The sequence below is a fragment of the Fragaria vesca genome, linkage group LG4, assembly GCF_000184155.1.
Source record: "Fragaria vesca subsp. vesca linkage group LG4, FraVesHawaii_1.0, whole genome shotgun sequence".
Lineage (NCBI taxonomy): Eukaryota > Viridiplantae > Streptophyta > Magnoliopsida > Rosales > Rosaceae > Fragaria > Fragaria vesca.
Window position 1 is genome coordinate 4123438 of NC_020494.1, and position 20939 is coordinate 4144376.

Here is a 20939-nt window from a genome sequence, read left to right on the forward strand (position 1 = left end):
CTCACCTAGTGTTGCACCCTGTCGCTGCCGCAAGCGGCGGTTCCGATAGACAACATGGCGGCAGTGGCTTCAGGCCTCGTTGAGCCTTTTACGCCGGTCACCAGCGTCAAAGACCGACATGGTTGGGTAGGTGAGGACAAGACCAAACGAACGGAACTGGTGGCTGCCAAAACGATGGCCGTAAAAAGAAGAACCTCCAGCAAAACCGCAGCAGCTCCTCCGCCTTGTGGCGGCGTCTAGGCGGCGCGACGACGAGCAACGCTGCCCCAGGAATGAAGAGGACGTCGGTGCGGACCCAACAGGACCGGCGGCGTCCACTTTGGCGGCCAGACGGAGGAGAACCGAGCCGGAGAAGAGAGAGTGCAGGAGGAGGGTCGGGAGAGAAAGGAGAGAGGAGAGAGAAAAGTGAGCTGACTTTTAGGGTTTCCAAAAATAACTCCCACACATTTTTCTACTTATACACTTTCCAAACCCGGAAACTAACTTTCTCTGACCATAACTTTCTCATACGAAGTCCGTTTTACACGTGTCACATGTCTACGAACTCGTATCGTCGTGCTCTACAACTTCTGTGAAGGCCCAACGAATAAAAAGTCAACTCTATGACCCTTAAAGAAACAAAAAGAACCCTTTTGGGTAATTTATGTGTCCGAACACTTCCGCTCTTTCTTCGAACCTCAAAAACACACTAACTTCTAACTCAAAAATTCCCAAATAATATTAGAAACTAATATCAAATTTCCGGGGTATTACAAATACACCCTTGATTATTTTTGGTGGGCAGGTTATATGCATCACTGTGTTGCTCTCAAAATCATTTATGTTAATTTTGAATTATTTGAAGACCATAATATGATAAAATGACTATTCTGCCCTTTTAAGTCAGAAATTGGGTCTTTGTGTCGCGGACAACTCAACGCATGACGTCATGGTAAGGAGGGCAATTCAAAAATTGGACTAAACTGATGTGAAAATAGAACTTTAAGGACCAACGTGATTAAAAAATAAGATATGGGACCAAACTGATTATTGACCTAAAGTATGAGGGGGCAAACTAAATTTAATCCTTTTATCTTACAGCAGAAAAACTTAAAAGGTTGAGGGGGCATTGAAAAACTTAAAAGAATTTATCAGTGATGCATAATTATAATAGTATATTAACACTGTTTTCAATAAGTTTTGAGTATATTTGTTGGCAAAACAAAATAAAGCACTAGATAACTTTTTATACAAACTAAGCTTTTAGTACAAACAATTTTACAAAACACTAAACAATACCTTATTTTTTGTTTTTGTTGCATTCCCTCTTTAGCTTAGACACCTTCGATGACTTAGATGCCTTACATGCTACAACTTTCCTTTTAGAAGCTTGAGACAATTTGATGGTAATAAGCATTTTGGGTGATCCACAGTACAGTCAACACCTTCTTCCTTTTCATGTTCTGCACCATGGATACCAACAAGCAATAAGAAATCATGGCTAGCATATAAAGCAATATGAATTTAATAATTGAAACCAAGTTCAAATTGAAACTAAAACTCGAATGAAACGAAAATTAAGAAAAGAAATAAAAAGCTTACCTTCCTCCACAGATTCATAAAATTCCATATCCTCAATAGTTGGAACATATTGAATGTTGTGGATACTCTCAGACCTAATCCAATTTTGGTAGCAGATTAAGGCCTCCATTGTCTTAGGAGTTAAAGAACTTCGAAATGGATCGATCACCCTTCTACCAGTGCTGAATAAAGACTCAGCTGCTACCGTGCTCACTTGGATGGCCAACACATCTTTAGCAAGTGCAGCAAGACCTGGATACTTGTCACCATTCATCTTCCACCATTCTAATATGTTGAATTTCTCAGGACTTGGAGGCTTCTCAATTAGGTCCAGTAGGTGTCTGTCCACTTCATGTATAACAACAGCTTCTTAAGAGTCTTCCAATTCTCTCTCTCATTCTTCTTCCATGTCTTTTATGATTCTAGTAGCCTCTACGATACTCTTTTTGGATGAGGATTTGTTGGTTTGGCTAACTATGCTTTGACTGCTCTCTCCACTCCTACATTTTCCTGATTTGGAAGATGATGGAACATTCATTGAGCTGTTGTAAATATCACACAGCTCCACCAGAAGCTCTTTAACCTCAGTAGACTTTATCTTAATTTCAACATACCCCATCTTCAGCCATTTCTTGCATATGCTTTCAAAGTTTCTGAACTTGTATCTTGAGTTTAACACCAAGGCAATGAACATAAGCTAGTTGCAGTCATCTAAGGTGGCAAAATACTTCTCGTACTTGATTTTCATACTTGAAGCCATATCAAACAAGGTTTTCTCAATCGGCACACCAGTACACATTTCAAGTTTACTGAGCAATCCATCGATCTCAACATTTATGACAACTATATCATGAAAAGTTTTCCATGAAGTTGGGTGATTGGAGGCACTAACACTTATTATCACATGAAAGAAAATTCTCATAAACTTCACAAATATAGTAGCTTTTTCCCAATCATGTCTAATCGGTGGTCCAACCCTTTTCTTCCTTTGTTTCTTCCTTGCATTAGTTACATCATCAATCGGACTTACTTCCCCCAAGTCTTGAATCAGCTCATCATCAAAATTAATGTCTTCATCCTCTTCAAAGCATCTCTAGTACTTATGTTCCTCATCTTCTACCATTCTATCAAAGGCCTTCCTCAGCTCTAATGCAGTGGATAACATTAGATAAGTAGAGTTCCACCTTGTCAGTACATCGAGAATGCAAACCTTCTTAGAGTTCCTTCTCCAAACACATTTAGAGTTCCTTCTCCAAACATTAGATAAGTAGAGTTCCTTCTCCAAACACATTTTGAAAACTTCAAGCCTTTGTCCACTGCTCCGGACATACCACACTGCATTCCTAATTGAAGCAACAGAATCTCCCATCATTTCATGCCCTAATCTAACAATGAGGTTCAAAATGTGTGCAAGGCACCAAACATGCAAGAACTTGTCGCCTAAAACCAGTTCTTTCTCCCACCCTAACATCTTTTCCCTGATATAGTCAATTGCTACCTTATTTGCACTCGCATTATCCACTAAAATAGTCAAGACTCTCTCCACTTCCCACTCAAGTAAACAGTCCTCCAACAACTTCCCGATGCTAGTGCCTTGATGGTTAGGAATCACCTTAAAACTCAGAATTCTTTTTTGCATGCATTTTCCAACCCGAATCTACAAAGTGAGAAGTCACAACCATGTAGTTTATATTTTGCACTGATGTCCATGTATTAGTGGTTAAACATAGACAATGATCCTTCATCTCTTTCTTCAGCTTTGCTTTTTCTTCTTTATACGTCGAAAGAAACTGCTTCACAATCACCCTCCTAGAAGGAACTTTCCAATGAGGCACCGCGTATCTGCAAAAATATTTAAAACCTTCCTTTTCAATGTGACTGTAAGGAAGCTCATCCATGACTATCATCTTCACCGCTGCTTCCCTGCAACCTTGTTGAGTCCACTTCCCCATCACCAACTCTTTTGTACCCCCGGTAACTTGTTGATCACCTTCTATATCTACCCTCCCTGGATAGTGTTTGCACACAATTTCTATGTGTCTCTCGAGAGTGATAGTACCATTCGAGTGACTATCACAAGCAAAATTAGTTTCGCAGTGAACACACTGAGCTCTCTCTATTTCATCAACTACAACCCTCTTACCATCCTTCATCCCGTAGAATGTCTTCTTTATCTTTCTAAAGTGCAACCAGACATATGATCTTTCAGCCGGGTTTTCATCTATTTCTATATCGACATCATCTTCATCCCCTTCAATAGCTTCATCACGTTCTCTTCTCACACCACAACGCTTCCTTTTTTTAGGAATCCTCTGAACCCCCGAGTTTGAATTAGAGCCAGAACTGTGGGACGAATGGGAGCCAGAACTCTTGGATGAACTTGAGCCTAGGCTGAGTGAAATCTGAGGTGAAGCCATGAATCTCTAAAAATAAAAAACAAACAAACCTGATTCAGTTTGTAACATTCAGAGTAAAACTCATATTGATAAATGCTTTCAAGTAAAAGATACATGGACAGAGAACAAAATGCTCACTGCTCTGTAGTGAGACTATGCTAGCACGCTGATACAATATACAACATCATATACTAAACTTAAACCAAAACCAAACCTACAACCCCAACCTAAGCCCGGACCGATAAGAGAGTATTCGTGCCGGTCTTTGGCCAGACCGATATCTTCACTTTCAGGACCTGACCGATTTGGTCCTTGTCGGGCTTTCAGGTCGAATTTTGCGGGTTTTTGGACCCGAACTCCCAGCCTTACATGTAACTTTTAGTCTTCATATTGTATTGATGCAAATGATAATCGGCTAAGCCCTATACTATATCATTCTAATAAGTAAACAATATATCCTTCTTAACCCATACCTGATTTTCGTATTCCTTCAAAATCCATAGCCTCTTCATGTAGTTTTGTTTTCTCCCATCTATCAGAGCTAGACATCCATCGACTTCATCAAGTCTCACAAGGGGATCATGGAGATGAATACCATCTGGAATTGGTACCACGTTAAATCTCTCAACCCCATTCATGTCGAAAGCCACAGTACTATTCAATGTCTGGTGCAGCCTATGTATAGTCCATGGGTGGATACACTGCTAGTTTCCTATTTGAACTCGAGAGGATCAAAAGGGAGTTTAGCTAGGTGTACCTCTACCTGCCTCCATGTAGTACTTTTACCACGGATAAAAGTGTTAAACATTAAACCCTGCTTAAATCTTTGAATTTGGAGAACCTTGTACTCGTTTGTAAGAGAGCTAAATCCGAAGTGGTATGCAACATAGACTGTGAGATTCACACGTGAAGTATTGGGGAGAGTAAGCACTTGTCGAGTTAAGGGATTAAATATATGAACACGGTTCTCCATGGCCTCAAGATAAGAACTTGAAGTTTCATAAAAGGAAAAACAGACCAAGCCCCTTGGTACATTTTTCCCTACAAGGTTTTTATTACCTGGCAAGGTTTTTAACGAGGCAACAGTAAAACACATTCAACACCATATCATTCATTGGTGGACATCCAAAGGGGAGTGTTGTAAATATTATAATTATGTGGATGTCCACGTAAATACTCATTACTTATCTCTTTATGATGTAATCATTACTCCTATATAAAGGAGTCTAATGAGAATGAATGATACACTTCTTCCTCATCCCACATTCTATCTCTCTCTATTATCTCTCTCTCACTTCTTAGTTTATAACACATAAATCATTATTTAATTAATACGTGTATAGGTTAGGAACCTAACAAGGTGGGAGTCTGTGCACAAACCTTCCTTCTCCTCACAAATGAACTTTGTGTCTCCTTTTTGAATTCGAAAATTTTCAGGAACAAAAAACATAACCTAGCCACAATTCATTCATCCCAACTCGACCGAGCCGTTGACCTTGTTCGAACTGGGCTTGGGGTAAGAAGATTGACAACTTCGGGTTTTATGCACCTTTACTTTTATTAAACCAACTCTAACCCTTTTTCCCTCTTTTTTTTTTTTAGGATCATGCAACAGATAGCCTTGGTGTAGAGTTACTCTAATTTCTAGACACTTTGGATGACACCGCAAGTCCATCCGAGAAGAAACTTGATACAGCCGAAACCCGACGAGCTCTTAAGGCATTCAAGGAGTTTTTAGGTTGTATGTGATGTGAGAGAAGTGACCAAAAAGGATTTTCTTCATTTCAAAAAGGCGATCGAGGTGCTTACTTCAGCCAACCACATCCCGCAGGTAGATGCTTACGAGATTAACGCTTACTTGGCTGCTGTGAACTTTAGCCTTCACCCATTCCCCGAGGTATTGAAAGAAATTGAAGCGGGAGAGACATTGATGAAGGATTGTGAAGAGATTCGTCATTCCACAGATCTTGTCCAGCTTCATGAGTTGAAAATTTCGTTGGTCAAGGAAAATCGAGCACAAGGTGCTTGAATTGAAGAAACAACTGGCCAAAGCTGAAGAAAAGGTCAAGGCATCTTCGGCTGCCATCCGTTACATCTTATCTCCAAACAAACTCGCGAAGTATAGTTCACTTTCCACTTCGGCCAAATCGTATACCAAGAAAAAGAACATGCTGAAGTGACAAATTGATCAAGTGCGCAATAGTTAGAGAAAGTCAAAAGCGCTCTTCAATTTTTGCTACCTACTGAATCGTAGTATTGCAAAATTTACTTGTCTAATTCGGCTCATATTTTGTACTCGGCTTTAGAACCATAACTCAACCGATTGGCTTATTTTGTAGTACTTTAGCCAATTTTGCATGTTTCATGTGAGTCTGACTTGAAATTAATTCGGCCTTTATTATTGTTATTAAAATGAATTGATCGATCTCAACTTTATCCATCTCGGCCAAAACACTCATAGTCCATAAAGTCGATGCCTCTTGGCCATCACACTTTCAACCAACTCGGCTGAACTCAAGGCATCTTGGCCAACACATAATTTTAATTAGTTCGGCCGAACTCAATGCATCTCACCTATCATAATCTCAACCAATTCGGCCAAACTCAATGCATCTCGGCCATTGCATTCTTAACCAATTTGGCCGAACTCAATGCGCCTTGGTTAAAGAAAACGTCAATGGACCCAAAAAATGCAACATAAGGGAATCATAAAAGTGGTCAATTGAATCCATAGAAAATACATAGAGAAAAGCAAATATGGCCGATTGTACAAAGTTAACACAGCCAATATGGCCGAGCTTATAAAATTGATACGGCCAATGTTGTCGAGCTTACAACATTACCCTCGGCCAAATTTCCAATGGCTAATATCTTAAACATCTTGCTCCCTCATCTCCTAGGTAGTAGAATAGTAATTCTTAAGGAATTGTCCGTTGATGGGCATGGCATGTAGTTCTCTGTCTTGATCCCATAGTTGATACACTCCTTTTCCTAACACTTGGTTGATGATGATATATGTATATATGGACCTTGGCAACCATTTTTAGAAACGTTTGTCTTTTGTCCCAATTGGAGAACGACATTCCAAACTAATTCTTCCTCAGCAAACGATTTAAAGCGAACTATCTTGTTGTATGCACGCGTAACCGCTCTCTTTTGTGCTTCCATTCGGTTGTAAGCGTCAATTCGCTCTTGGTCGAGGTCTTCAAGTTCTTGAATCATTGCTTGGGTGTATTCTTCAATCGCCATCTCATTTTGAGCTACAAACCTGAGTGATTTCAGCCTCACCTCAACGGGTAGCATCGCATCGTGTCCATAAGTCAAAGAAAAAGGGGTGGTCTATGTGGCAGTACGGTTGGACGTCCGAAAGGCCCAAGGGTTTCGAACAACATATTATGCCAATTCCTGGGATTATCTTGAACCATTTTAAGTATGTTTATATACCTTTATTGCTAGCTTTTACTTGGCCATTGGCTTGGGTGTAGTAAGGTGTCGAATGCAACATCTTCATACTCAAACTATCGATGAGGTCATGCATTACTTCGGCTATGAAAACCGAACCTCTTTCGGCTGTTATGGTCTTAGGTATCCTGAACCTATGTATGATATGCTCTTTCACAAAGTTGATCACTGTCTGGCTCGAAATGGTAACATATGCTTTGGCTTCTACCCATTTAGTGAAATAATCGGTGGCGACCAAAACCCAAACGTGTTATTTTGATGACGGTGGTCTAATGCTCCCTATGATATCTATAGCTAACCTCGAAATGGCCAGGGTTTGACAATAGGATGGAGCAAGTCGGTCGAAACTCTTTGGATAGGTACATGAATCTGGCTTTGCAACTCTTTGCAAATTCAATGTTATCCTTCAGAATTGTCGGAACTTATTAATCAAAGTAAACCTAATAAAAACGCTTGGATGTTGAATGGAATGGTAAAGTACCTATGCGGCAGATAAAGATAAGTTTGTATGAAAAGTTGTATATTGATCTTTTGCGTGGTGCAGTTTCCTTTACAATAGTTACAAGGTTCTATATATACTGATCAAATACCCTAACTATGTACGTCATGAAATCTAAAAGATATTCCACTTCCCTTTTGGATTGATTCACACATAAAAGTCTTGATTTGACTAATATACTCGCGCTTAAAATCTTCGATTTGATTGAAGTGTTTCCTTGTAAAGATTTCTTTCCTAAATGAACTCTCGGCCATATGGGCTCAGCTGACTACTCATAGCTATTGAATTTGGCCCATTTGCACATTGGTCCACTCGAACTATCCAAATAAAATGACACCATGAACGCCATTTTCCTCACCTCGGCCAGATGGCTAACTTTCTTATCCTCAGCCAAACGACTCACTATTCTTATTCTCGGCCAGATGACCAAAACGCTTTCAGTCTTGCCCAGATGGTCGAAATGTTTTCATTCTTGCTTAGATGGCCGAAATGCTTTACTCTTGGCAAGACGGCCAAACTTTGCTCTTGGCCAGACGACCGAACTTCTTTACTCTCAGTCAAACGGCGAAACTCCTTTATTCTCAGCCAAAAGACCGAAGTGCTTCACCCTAAACTGAAATCATCAAACTAATATGGCAATAGTAGGGTGGTCCCAAAAGTAGTCTAATAAATTGGGTTGAGCACTGAAACCACTTCCTAACTGTGCCAAGATGGTTGGTTACTTGGTTCGTTTGTCACCAAGACAATTTTTGATCAAGATGCTTCATCCTAAGGTCTACATTATAGAGATAGCATAGGGTTCTCTTAGGTTTTTTCTCATTATTTGATTTTTACGTAGCCCGCAAGGATTAGTTGTGTTCATATTGTGCCCTACATTAATTAGTTTGATCGATAAAAAGCTTCAAGTCCTACGGTAAAAATACCATTGAATTTCCAGATTGTGTGATTAACGCCTAAAATGACATTCCACATCCATGTTTTCTAAAAAATTAGAGTTCTCAAACCTTTTTTTTACACCAGCCATGAAAACGACCAAAAAAACACTAGCCATGAAGAAAAAGCAAGTTGATTTACTCATAACAAAAATCAAAGCACAGGCTCTTCAAGAAAACATGCAACAAGGAAAACCCCATCAAATGAAATCGACTTGCTGATTCGGTTCTCTCATTATTATATGCTCATGGGGCTTTGGGGGTCGTTCAGAGCTGCAATAGCTGTTTGAATTTTTACCTTCAAATGATCCTTTTCTTCTTCATCTGCCTGCAAAATACATCCAACATTAAGAACTGACTTTGCACATGTATGAGAGATCAAGTTTATGTATTGTCACTATTTATGTTATGGGACTATGAATAAACCAAAACAGCCGCAATTTATAACTACGTAAACCCTAAATCATATTCTTATTTTCCAAATCAATAATTGAAATCAAATACTGTTCAGATTATTATGCTCCTGTAAGGATACTGATCTGATTGTCTTACATCTTAGCTAATCTATAGTGACTTAATTCAAATATATTTTGTCTAAATATATTCAAATATATGTGGAAATATCTTATCTAATATTTTGTCTTGTATAAACTATTACATATTAATATATATTTGATTACGATGGCCTAATCGATCAGAACCATATGTACGCAAAGCCTTTCTGATTACATTTGGCAAAGCATGTCTGATTACATTTGGCAAGTTCTTGTTTTTGGCAATCTAGCCATTCCGAGATAGTATGTGAACGCATACGAATAAAAACAAGTAAGAATGAGATATTTTGAACCGAGAGAGAACAAAAATTTTCAACGTGAAAATTATGTGTAATGTGCTTGCAGGCCATAAGACAATAACAAAAAGGAATCAAATCACGCGAAGAAAAAGAAGCAACATCCTTACACCAGAAAAGGTTACCATGATTTTGATTTTGTTTCCTTACAGCTACGTACCCATATTTTGTTTTTTTTTTTTTTTAGCTTTGGATTTTCTTGGAAATAAGCTTTTTAGCATATGGGCAACATGTTTCTTGTGGAAGCATGTGATCTAAATATCTCTAACATTGTATACTCCAATTTAGTGTGCGGTGTGGGTGACATCCTATCCCAATTTTACAAATTGCTTCAACATATCAACATCATAAAGAATAAGTATCTATTACGTCTGAACAACCAAACAAATAACTTGATGTTACACAAATTAACGCGAATAATATAGTTTTCAAGAGTTTTGTATGTGTGTCCTATATATGTATATTATCTTCATCAGGTTCCCACTTTATCCATGATATATATGCAAAATTTGCAAAAATCAATTGGGTGGCTAAAAATGATCAAAAATAATAAAGATAGAGCATAACAAGGAGAAGAAGCAATCTATAAAGTGAACTTGATTGAAAGGGTGAGAGGTAGCAGCAAACTATATACCAATTCTTTTGGATGGAGAAAGGAAAGACATATTAAAGGGGAAATCCAAATGGGGTCGTTTTTTACATCTCTCACTTTTGTTCATCGATTAGTTTCATTCGGACACTCTGGATTGCACCAATCATGATTGCCCTAAATAGTTGCATCACATTATGGAGATAATGACACTCACTTTTTTAAAAGTGTTCTCTATCTTGTGCTCGTGGACCCTGAATTCTATCTAATTTGATCTCCCTCTATTATTGTTGCAGTCAGATTATATATATGTAACTATTATGCTTAATCATGTCTAATCTTTTTCTTTTTTTTTTTTGTAAAGGGATCATGTCTAATCTTATGCGTGCATATATGCATATTCCAAATTAAACAAGCAGTAGTAGTGCACCCTCCTATTAATCAATTACATTAAACAAAGCTTGTTCTTTCTGTATTCACATCGATTTCTTTATTGATTTTCTAAATTGTCATTGTTTGAAATAAACTACGATTGTGTCTTCTTTATCAAGAATCACCCATACAATGAGGAAAAAGTGCGATTTAATATCCTATCATTAAAAATGGTAGCCTGCACCAAAACTCAAAACCTACCAATTACTTTTAACTATTTACAAAGGTATATATAAGCTCAGCACAATCACCATCACCTATTCACCTATTCACATACAATAACAAAGACCATATGGGGCAGCTCTTGTTGGACAATACCAAGCACATGTTTCAAATATGTAAGTTTGGCTTCGTGCTTATTTAGTTCTATATATACGTGGAATTAGTCCTTTTCCACATTTTCGGGTGCCACCCAGGAACCCAACACCTAATTTAAGGATATGAATGCCTTGCTCCTACTGGTACAGTGAAAAACAAAAAACAACAAAAACAAAAAAAGTAAAAACAAAAATTACCTCAATGAAGACTGTTTTGAGTACCCTCCCAGCAAAGGCGGTGATATTGGCAGTAATGATTTTGAGCTTGAGAGATTCAAAGACCTCGCACAGTTTCACCATTGTGTCTGTTCTCTTACTACATGTCAAGCTCACCACCACTGTCTTCTCCCCCATGTATGTAACCCTAAGCTGTAAACAGCAAATGATGAGCCCATATTCATTATTTAACAATTGATCGATAGCTACATAGTTTTTAACAAATTATATTGTGTTGTGCTGTTAAAATGTCAATAATTTAGTGAAGACTGAGATGGGTTATTGATCGACTTACTTCAAGGATTTCAATGGAGGAACTTCTTGATCCTCCAGAATCATACAGCTCGAGTTTCTTCTTCTTCGATCTCAACAAGACCGGAAGCTCTTGTTCGAAATCGGAACTTCCCATGACACTTTTCTTTGATTTTCCAGATTCCAAATCCATGATCTCCGCTTGAATTCTTCTTTCTTGATCATGAAGCTCTTGGATGTAGTCAATGGCGTCTTTGATTATAGAAGCCTTATCCATCTGTCCAGACCCAACAAACTAAACAAATTAAAAAACAACAAAAGAAACAAAACCCCAGCATCATATCAAACACTCCATCTTTTGCTTAAAAAAATTAGAACCAGTGGTGCAGATTTATTAGCACTAACCACCCTTTTGTTAGTATATAACAAAGTGACTGATCACCGGCCACAATTAAACTAAGTAGCTAGTGTACATATGATTTTGCTTAATTAATTAGATCACCTTGCTAATGTTGGGGACCACTGCTCTAAGAGCAAAGAGCCTCTCATTGAGCTTCTTCCTTCTGTTCCTCTCTGAAACAATGTTCTTGGAAGCCATGGACGACGCTGCTCCGTCCGGCGAGCTCGAATCGTAGTACCCAGAAAACGCCTCCTCCCCCAATTTCCAACTGCCATGGCCAGAAAAATTCGTGTCAGGAAACTAAACCCTTGTAACTAAAACAAGCTTGAAAATGAAGAATGATTCTTGTTCAGTGATCTTTCGTTTTCTAGGTTTTGTGGGATATATATGTATATATACCTGTCGAGCTCTTCGGTTTGGAGGAACATGTTGGTTTCCCAGTAATGCTGGTACTCATCACCAATGTTGTCCATGGTGAAAGAGAGAAAGATCGGGAGAAAGAGAAGAGAGAGGGAGAGCTTGAAGATTGTGTTGGATGAAAGCAAGGGATTTCTAAGTGTCTGGTGAGGACGAGTTATCAGGTGGGGAGGGGGCTTTTATAAGTGGGGGATTTGATTTAACCACGTGGGGAATAAGGAACGTGATGATGATACCTCATAGAGAGATCAGAGCCGTTGAAATGAGGGAAATGGAAAATGTGGTCTACAAGCTAGACCGCGTTAGGGATTTACTACAATTGGAGAAACTGTACTCTGGTAAGCTTCAGAGTTCATGATGACCTTCAGTCAGTCTCTGAAGAAGGCGCGTGCTTTGCATTATTGGGGATATATATTTCTCCACAACATAGGCTATTTGAATTTAGACTTTCAAAATTAAAAGCTAGTGCAATTTACCCACATCACAAAATAAGTGAAATTTCCCGACAAAAACTATACATGGCGAAACTAAGACTTAAAAAGTGTTGTTTGACGATGTATAGTTTAAAATTAATTTCAATATTAACAAAACGGTTGGTAATCGATACACATGAGAATTTTCTTCTCATTCTGTTAAAATTAAGCTCATTTACATAAAATTACACACAAAGCGCGAGGTTGATGAGTTTGTATGTGCTTCATGGTGAGAGATGGTGCGGCTACAATGAGTTCCTACGTACATGGACAGCTAATATAAATAAATTAAACAAAAAAACTTCTCAAGCTAACATGTTTCAAGTGAGGTGTTGCTAGGTTGCTACACTTTTAGGCAATCAGGAGTAAGACAAGCACAGTAAAAATTTTGATATTATTTGGCTTTAATTTGACTATTTTGTTCTATTTGATGGTTTGGTTTTATAAAACCCTCGCATTGCCGAGGCATTGACATTAGGTTTCATTGAACATATATTAACTTTCGTATTAAGAAATAGAGGATGAGAAGCTTGTTCAAATGTCAAAACGAGTGTTAGCGAGAGACCGAAGTTTTGATTCGACGGGAGAAGAAAAGAATAAAACTAGCACGGTAAGCTCCTGCCTAGCTAATTACCTAGACTATGAAGAATTAATCTGAACAGATAGTCGTACTTGGGAACACAAGAGGAGTTCTCATTGCTAAAAAAAAGGAAGAGATCGATGTTGAATTCCTCAGTAGCGGCTGACAGTTTACACGGTGATGTTACAAGTTCGTTTTAGAATCGACCATGCATGGTTTGTGTTTATAATTGTTGTCCGAGAGGAAATTGATCATGAAGGACACGATGTTCAACTAACCCTTTTTTGGTCAAAACAGAAGAAGTTGAAGATGACATGCATATGCTTGGCTTAATAATCGAGGAGATAGCAAATTTGCTCCCCACCCTTTCATCCCCACCCTCCTCCTCACCATTTTAGATGAATGCCAAATGTCCATTTTCACCATTTTAATTAAAATAATTAAACATAAGAGACACTTGGCATTCATCTAAAAGGGTGGGGAGAAGGGTGGGGATGAATGGGTGGGGAGCAAATTTGCTTCCGATAACTTCATCCAAAAAGAAAATGGGAGGTTCTATTTTTTTTTTAGAACTCTTTTTAGCTCACTCAGAACTATTCCTTTGCCTATTTATAACGTCACCAAAATGGTTTCTCTCTGACGTCATCGTTTCCACGTACTGCAATAATTTCGCCGCCACGCTTTGGTGAGGACTTGACTCACGTAGTTTTTTTTTTTTTTTTATAGAGACTTGACTCACGAGTTAGTTGTGCAATGCGCACCCGTGTCTTTCAGTTTTTCTTCCCCAAAAATCATACTCATCCTTGTACTCTTTCACATTACACACCAGTACGTACGCGTACGTACGAAGACTTCCTCCATTAGTTTCATGTATGAATTTGATCCAAAACTAGCTAATCTCAAATCTGGGAGCCAGTACATCGATGAATGTCTGATGCATGCCAATATATATGTACGAGCATTTCGATCGATCAGTCAAGGCAAACTAGTTTCAACTGATTGAAACGTTGATTACGATCGAGATGGAGAAGAAAACTTATTTAGTATGAACAGAAGGAGCACACAAAGCCGAATCGATCTAGCTATTAAGTACTGGTCCTCGTTCAAAGTCGACGTACGTCTTCCTAATCTAACATCGTGACCACTAAGAGAAGCAAGTTCACTGTATAGATCTAGAACACGGTGGTAAACCAATTCTGAGTTCAGTAGTGTTTGAAATTTTCAGTGCTTTGTTATGTCATATATATGCGGCACACGATGAGATAGTGAAAGTCCAGAAATGGTTATATTGGCATCTTTAACAACCCTCTTCTTGTCTTTTTCTTGCCTTAATGGTATTTTGAATATATATTCCCCACCACCACTACCACAACAACAACAACGACGACGACGACAACAAGAAGCTCAAACGTACTCATCTAGCTCTATTTCTCATTCTCTCTACCTAGTACCTAACTACCTGCACGTAACGATGAATAAATCTAAACTTAATCATGTTTACTGAGATGGGAAGAAATTTTCGATTCGTTTCATCTTTGGCCGAAGTCACCAGGATAATTGAATTAGCATATAAAGAAATAGTATAGAGATCATGAACCTTTTTTTTTTTTATCGTTTAGAGATCATGAACTTGAGTTACACTGATTAACCAAGCAATCAATTCCACAAAGAATATGTATATACGATATATCGTGACTTGCAATATATAAGTCTGGTGCGAATTGAATCGAGAAATTTAGACGAAAGTATTGTATAAAATTTTGCAATTTTGTAGACATATTAAAGAAATGAATCGGTCTACGGTACATTGATGTATATTATACCCTCATTTTACAACTAAATATTGAACTAAGATTATAATTTAATTAAACTTTGTTTACGACATTGACAACAAGATAACACATGTTTTATATATTTATATATAGTTAAACCAAGTTACCTACATCGACAACCATATATTTATAAACTTGTGAAAAAGTCGCATATGAAGTAATTACAAGTAAACTAAAATTACCTAAACAATTTTGTTTACCACAATGAAAATTGTTGTCAGATTTGTAAACGAGTGTATTATATACATGGAGGTACTGTAGAATATTCCTCACGGAAAAACTATAAAAATGTGTGCCAATACATTTTGCTTATGGATGTGTAGGTGCTGGTATCAAGCAAATATTCACAAAGCAGAGCTGCCTCCTATCTCTACTTCTAGGGTTAGCGTTAGGTTTCTCTTAGCAAAACTCGCTGTTAGCTAGGCTTGCTTCCTCTTTCCCTATGCTAGCTAGTGGGTAGGAAACAAATCGATTTGCGACCTACACAAGGAAAAGGAATGTGTCAGGTCGATGGTTTCATGCAGGGGCTGATCCAGGAATTGAAATAAGGTGGGACTTGACTTTCCACCATAAAAAATAATAATAATAATAATCGACGTTGTGACATGAATATTATAGATTAAAAAGAATGATACACCTAGACAGGAGGGGACGGAGTGAACCTTATCCCTCGAAAACAAGTTTATACTCAACTAACTAAATCTAACCCTACGAGTACCTGAACGTTCAAAGTTGTTTATCACAAAGTCATTACTAATAAAATCAGCATATTCCTTCTTAATGTGGAGAACCATACAATCACATAGAACTCGCTGATTCAAGTTGTTGCGCAACAAACTGTTTGGGCAGTGGGAGGAGAAGACGACAAGAAGAAAGACAGAAATACGTTTTGAAGACTATTTTTTCTTTTTGTTGAAAAAAAGGGACATAAAAGGATTAAAAGATGGTCACTTAGGCTTGGACGTCAGCCCAAGATTTATACATTTATTAATAACCCAAGATTTACTGAGACTTTTGGGTCAGTTGGGTGGGACTCAGCCTAGAAGATTACAACGACATTATAAAATACATGTAAGAATTTTTTTTCCTCCAAAAGTTTGGGTGGGACTTGAGTCCCAGTCCCTTATGCTGTAGATCCGCCCCTAGTTTCATGGTAGGAAAGCTTCCCACTGCTCGATCGGGAGTATAAGGTTCGATCCTTTATTGGGATGTTCTGAAACGAAAGATTGATGATTCGCTGCAAGTAGAGAAGGTATAAGGCGGGTGTGTCCTCTTCACTCTGTTGGCCATGGATCTGAACGACATATATAATCGTATTTGGAAAGGAGTGTCACGGGGGTTCAATTGGACCTTGGTTAAGTTATTATGACGGGATTGCTCCGATTGAATCAATATATCGCCATTGAGAAGACCTCGTACTAGGTTACCTTGCAGAAAATTTCTCAGTCATCTTAGTCGGAAAGAGTGATGACCATGATTTGATATACACTTGGTGCGAGATTCCGGAGCCAACCCGCTCGATACTTGGTCAGAGGCGGTTGATCTAGTGCAGGAGATGATGTGAACGGTGTGGCTGTGGAGGTTCAAACATGGCAAGGGTTCCTATCTCTGTAGGGTTGGTATGATTACATGGTTGTGGCGGCAAGTTTGAGTTGATGTCCCCCGAATGGAGAAGTTTGTCTCTAGCGGTGGAGGGCAGAGCCGCAGAGGTAGGGGGACGATGAAGGATGGTTGTTACGGGCGAGTGTTTGGTGCTGCATGGCTCACAAAACTACACATGGGCCTAGGTTAAGTGTTTTCTAGGCTTGGGCTTTTGCAATGGACCCAGGCTGCAGAGTTTATTTTATTTTAAATGCGTTTTATTTTTAGTTAGATGGCTTAATATCAAAAATAATACCATATCGTTATGTGTTAGGGAGAAGCAGGCTCTGTCCCGGCCGGTATGCAATATGCACACTCTATGTGCCTTGTATTGCCTAGTGAGATAAGGAGCTATTTGTTTAACTAAATAGACACAACCTCTTCGTTTCGGATCTGGATTCTTTGCTTGGATTTCAGTTGTTTGGATTTGTTTGGATGTCTTATAACCATTAGATGGAGCAAGGATGACATAAAGATGACATGCGGTCTTAGATTGTACTCAATCCAATGGTTAAAAGTCATCCGAGCAAATCCAAACAACATAAATTCAAGTAAAGAAGCCAAATTCGTTTCAGAGTAATCTTTCTGGTATGTCACTGCTATGTCAAATCAAATAAAGTAGCAATTCGTGTATTTGCTATTTTTTTTTCTTAAAACAAATAAAGGTTTGGGCAGTATTAATTAGCTCCTCTTACGGAACTAATCTCACCCTCAAGCCCGAAGGCGAAGGGTCTACCCCACTTAGGGAACCCACCTTCTTTCCTTTATTTGAAATTTATTAATATAAAGGAAAGTACAAATGTAGCTTTGCTATTTCTGTTTTTTTTTTTTTTAAAAATTATTAAATAACTCACACACCCTACATATGTCGTGAGGCTTGAATCTCTGATCTCAAAGTTGTCAATTAAACTCCTTAACCAACCAAACCATGACTCACTGACAAATGTAGCTTTGCTATTTGATACTTGTTAGAATACATAGTTTGTAAAAAATCTTAGAATTATTTTAGGATGTTCTCTTTATGCTTATTGTAATTTGGGGTTTAGACTTTACGTCCTTCTATGTATTCTACAATTCAATTAATCAAGACTTAAAGATAGCCGCACAAGCAATAATTAAAAACAAAAAACAAAAAAACAAAAAAAGAATTCCATCATGTATTGTCGATTGCATTGGTTTCTTCACTTTGGTGGGTTCATATTTATGTTAAATAATAAACATTAAATTTGATGCGACTATATATCTACAATGATGTAATTATTAATTTCTCGTGAAATGTACGATTAACGAAAAAATTGTGAGACAAGTCAAGATATTTACCGAATGGGTGTAAAATCATTTCTTGCCATGCCAAAATTTACGATAGCAAATAGTAATTAGTCCTTCACTTGTTGCATAACAAATTACTCAAAACAGATTCCACGCACCAGAATTAATATTGTTGGATGTTGAACATTAGTCCAACAACACCCAACATTCAAAATGCAGTGGAAGACTGGAAGTTCACCAAAGATATAATAAGGAGTGAGCTATGAAAAGCTCATTTATTATAGAACAAAAAGAAAACTAACCTTCCCCCGGGTGGGGGGAGCGCCTCAACCTCTTATATCGGCTTTGGCTTGTTTTGATGCCTGTTGGGACGTTCCCTCTTCTTAGGCATCTTCCCATTTGTGATTGGGACCTCCACCATATTCATATTGAGGATGATCATTGTCAAAACCATTGGCATGCACACCAATTCCAAGCTCAGTTTGGAACGTTTTCCATCCTCCATGTCATCAGTGTTGTGTTTTCGACGAACTCCCTCACTTTTAGGAGATGTAGCAACAATTGGACTCACATGACCAGGCCAAACAACCTCATCTGTCCCAAACAGTCCAGAATCATTCCCACCAAAACACCTTCAACCCAAAAGAGTTTCCAACTAAGAATGAGAACCCCCCCAGGCCCAACACAATAGCACGGCCCAACCCTTTTTATATTTAGGTTAGGGTATCCTTCCTTTGTCGGGGGACTTTCCCAGGCCGTCGATACAGCCGCCATGGTTGACGCTGCTGTGATGACCCTAGCCCTTGCTTTGGGCCCTGCGCCACCTCCGCCGTTGTGCCAACAACCACCTATTGCTCTCCCAGAGTTGTGGCCACCAATTCAACAATTTCGTCAATCAAAAGCACCACAAAATCATTCGCCACCGGCAACACTTTCGACCTTGTGATCGCAACCAATCCCTTATCACATCCCTGCCTCCATGGTTAAAGAAGCCACAATCACTACATATACCATGACACTTCTCGTACCATAATTCCAAGTCAACGGACACCTCTCACTACGCCAATAAGTGCAACAAACGACACTTTTCACACAACGGTGCATAATACCAGAGTTGTACAAATTTCAAAAATGCTTCATACAACGTTCAGAAACTTTCAGCCGTTGTGTGGATAGTCTGAGATCATTCCAGATTTTTTTTCCTTAAACTAGTACAACACTTTGAACAATATTTTGTTGTGTGAATGCAGATAAAAATGAGACCCATTTTGTTTCTAACCCCACTCTAGTTTGACATATAACTGAGTTTTGTTACACAACAGTAAAACAAATAAATGTTGTGTGAATTTATACAATTTAAACTATCACACAATACTTTTTATACATCTGTTGTACGATGTATCTCTCATGCCAGGCTGCAGACTTATAGTTTTAAAATTGCTCTTACATCCTCTGAAAACCTAAATTTTTTGTGAAGGATAGCCTTGGTGGTTTTGATGTAACAACGGAACACTCAAACCTGTTGTGTGAGAGTATAGTATTTTCAACAATCACACAACGACTTTTCAGTTTTGGTTGTATAATGTATTTTCGTGTCATGATGAAGACCTTCTCTTACAACAATCAACTAAGAAATGTTGTGTGAAGGTATATCACACAATTGTTTTTAATATTACGTTGTATGTATCGTAACCTCTAACCCCTAAACTACCCTAAACCCTCAAAAACCCTAATAAATTTCCTATTGTAGTGTCACAACGGTTCTTTCTTAATACTGATGTGTGATGTAAAATTAATATTGTTGAATTTATGGTTGACCGAGTTGATCGATACCCAAATGTTTCTGAAAATTTGTGAATTTTGTTACACTGCTATACTTCACTATCATAATTATATCAAACGGTCGAATTTTCATGAATTTAATCTTAAACATCTATATCACAATTAACCTACTAATGAGGTATAACATGTTTACTATGTTGCACATAATGTGACATAACATGTGTAGTACATATTATATAAACGTGTGTTTATCTAGAGAGACTCCATTGAGGAAATGAAATTTTGAAAATTGAACCGTATAGACATGTTTAATATATTGAAGCATGATTGTGGTAGAAATGTCATCAATTTTCGGTATTACATGAGTATCGATCGACGTGGTCAACTCTAATTACACTTAATTTCACTATGGGGAGCCAAACCATCATGATATAATTGACACCACTTCTTGTATGAGTTCATGCACAATAACCATATGATTATACGAGTGTTGACAAAATAAAAAAAAATGTTTAGAGTATTGCATTTCGACGTTCGTATGATGAGTCTCCTATATTTAGACAACTCTTAGTGCTTTTATGCGTTGTGTGAGTGAAAACTAGAGTTATTTTAAAGAGTGACTCATTAGAATGAAAAGTAGCCTTACATTTCTCTCCCTCACGATTATTAAGTGAATGTCTCTATTTTCTTTCTTCTCAGACAACACAAAATATGCAATTTACATTGTCTAATTTGTAAAATGAATAGGGAAAAAATTAAGGCTGAGATGTAGCTGCGGGAAATTTCCCGCTCTTGCAATTTAAGGATGCCATTTCTTCTCAGACAACAAAATATACAATTTCCGTTGTCTGATTTGTAAAAATGGATAGGGAAAAAATTAAGGCTGAGATGTAGCTAGCGCGTAGGGGGAAATCTCCCGCTTTTGCAATTTAAGGATGTAATTTCTTCTCAGACAACAAAATATACAATTTATGTTGTCTGATTTGTAAAATAGATAGGGAAAAAATTAAGGCTGAGATGTAGCAGAGGGAAATCTCCCG

The 20939-nt window shown here is 38.0% G+C and overlaps 2 protein-coding genes across 2 annotated transcripts; both read right to left on the minus strand.

Moving 5' to 3' along the window:
* Window positions 1-2653: 2653 nt before the first annotated feature.
* On the minus strand, window positions 2654-4594 carry LOC101305258. Its single transcript, XM_004297864.1, has 3 exons — window positions 4430-4594; window positions 3366-3983; window positions 2654-3217 (listed from the first exon to the last, which is right to left on the minus strand). The coding sequence occupies exons 1-3, from the start codon at window positions 4592-4594 to the stop codon at window positions 2654-2656; spliced, it is 1347 nt and encodes a 448-aa protein (XP_004297912.1).
* A 4283-nt stretch (window positions 4595-8877) lies between these two features.
* On the minus strand, window positions 8878-12470 carry LOC101296851 (transcription factor bHLH35-like). Its single transcript, XM_004296450.1, has 5 exons — window positions 12305-12470; window positions 12008-12173; window positions 11549-11782; window positions 11236-11406; window positions 8878-9177 (listed from the first exon to the last, which is right to left on the minus strand). Exons 1-5 carry the CDS (start codon window positions 12376-12378, stop codon window positions 9088-9090), a joined length of 735 nt encoding a protein of 244 aa, XP_004296498.1. The 5' UTR covers window positions 12379-12470; the 3' UTR covers window positions 8878-9087.
* Window positions 12471-20939: the final 8469 nt, after the last annotated feature.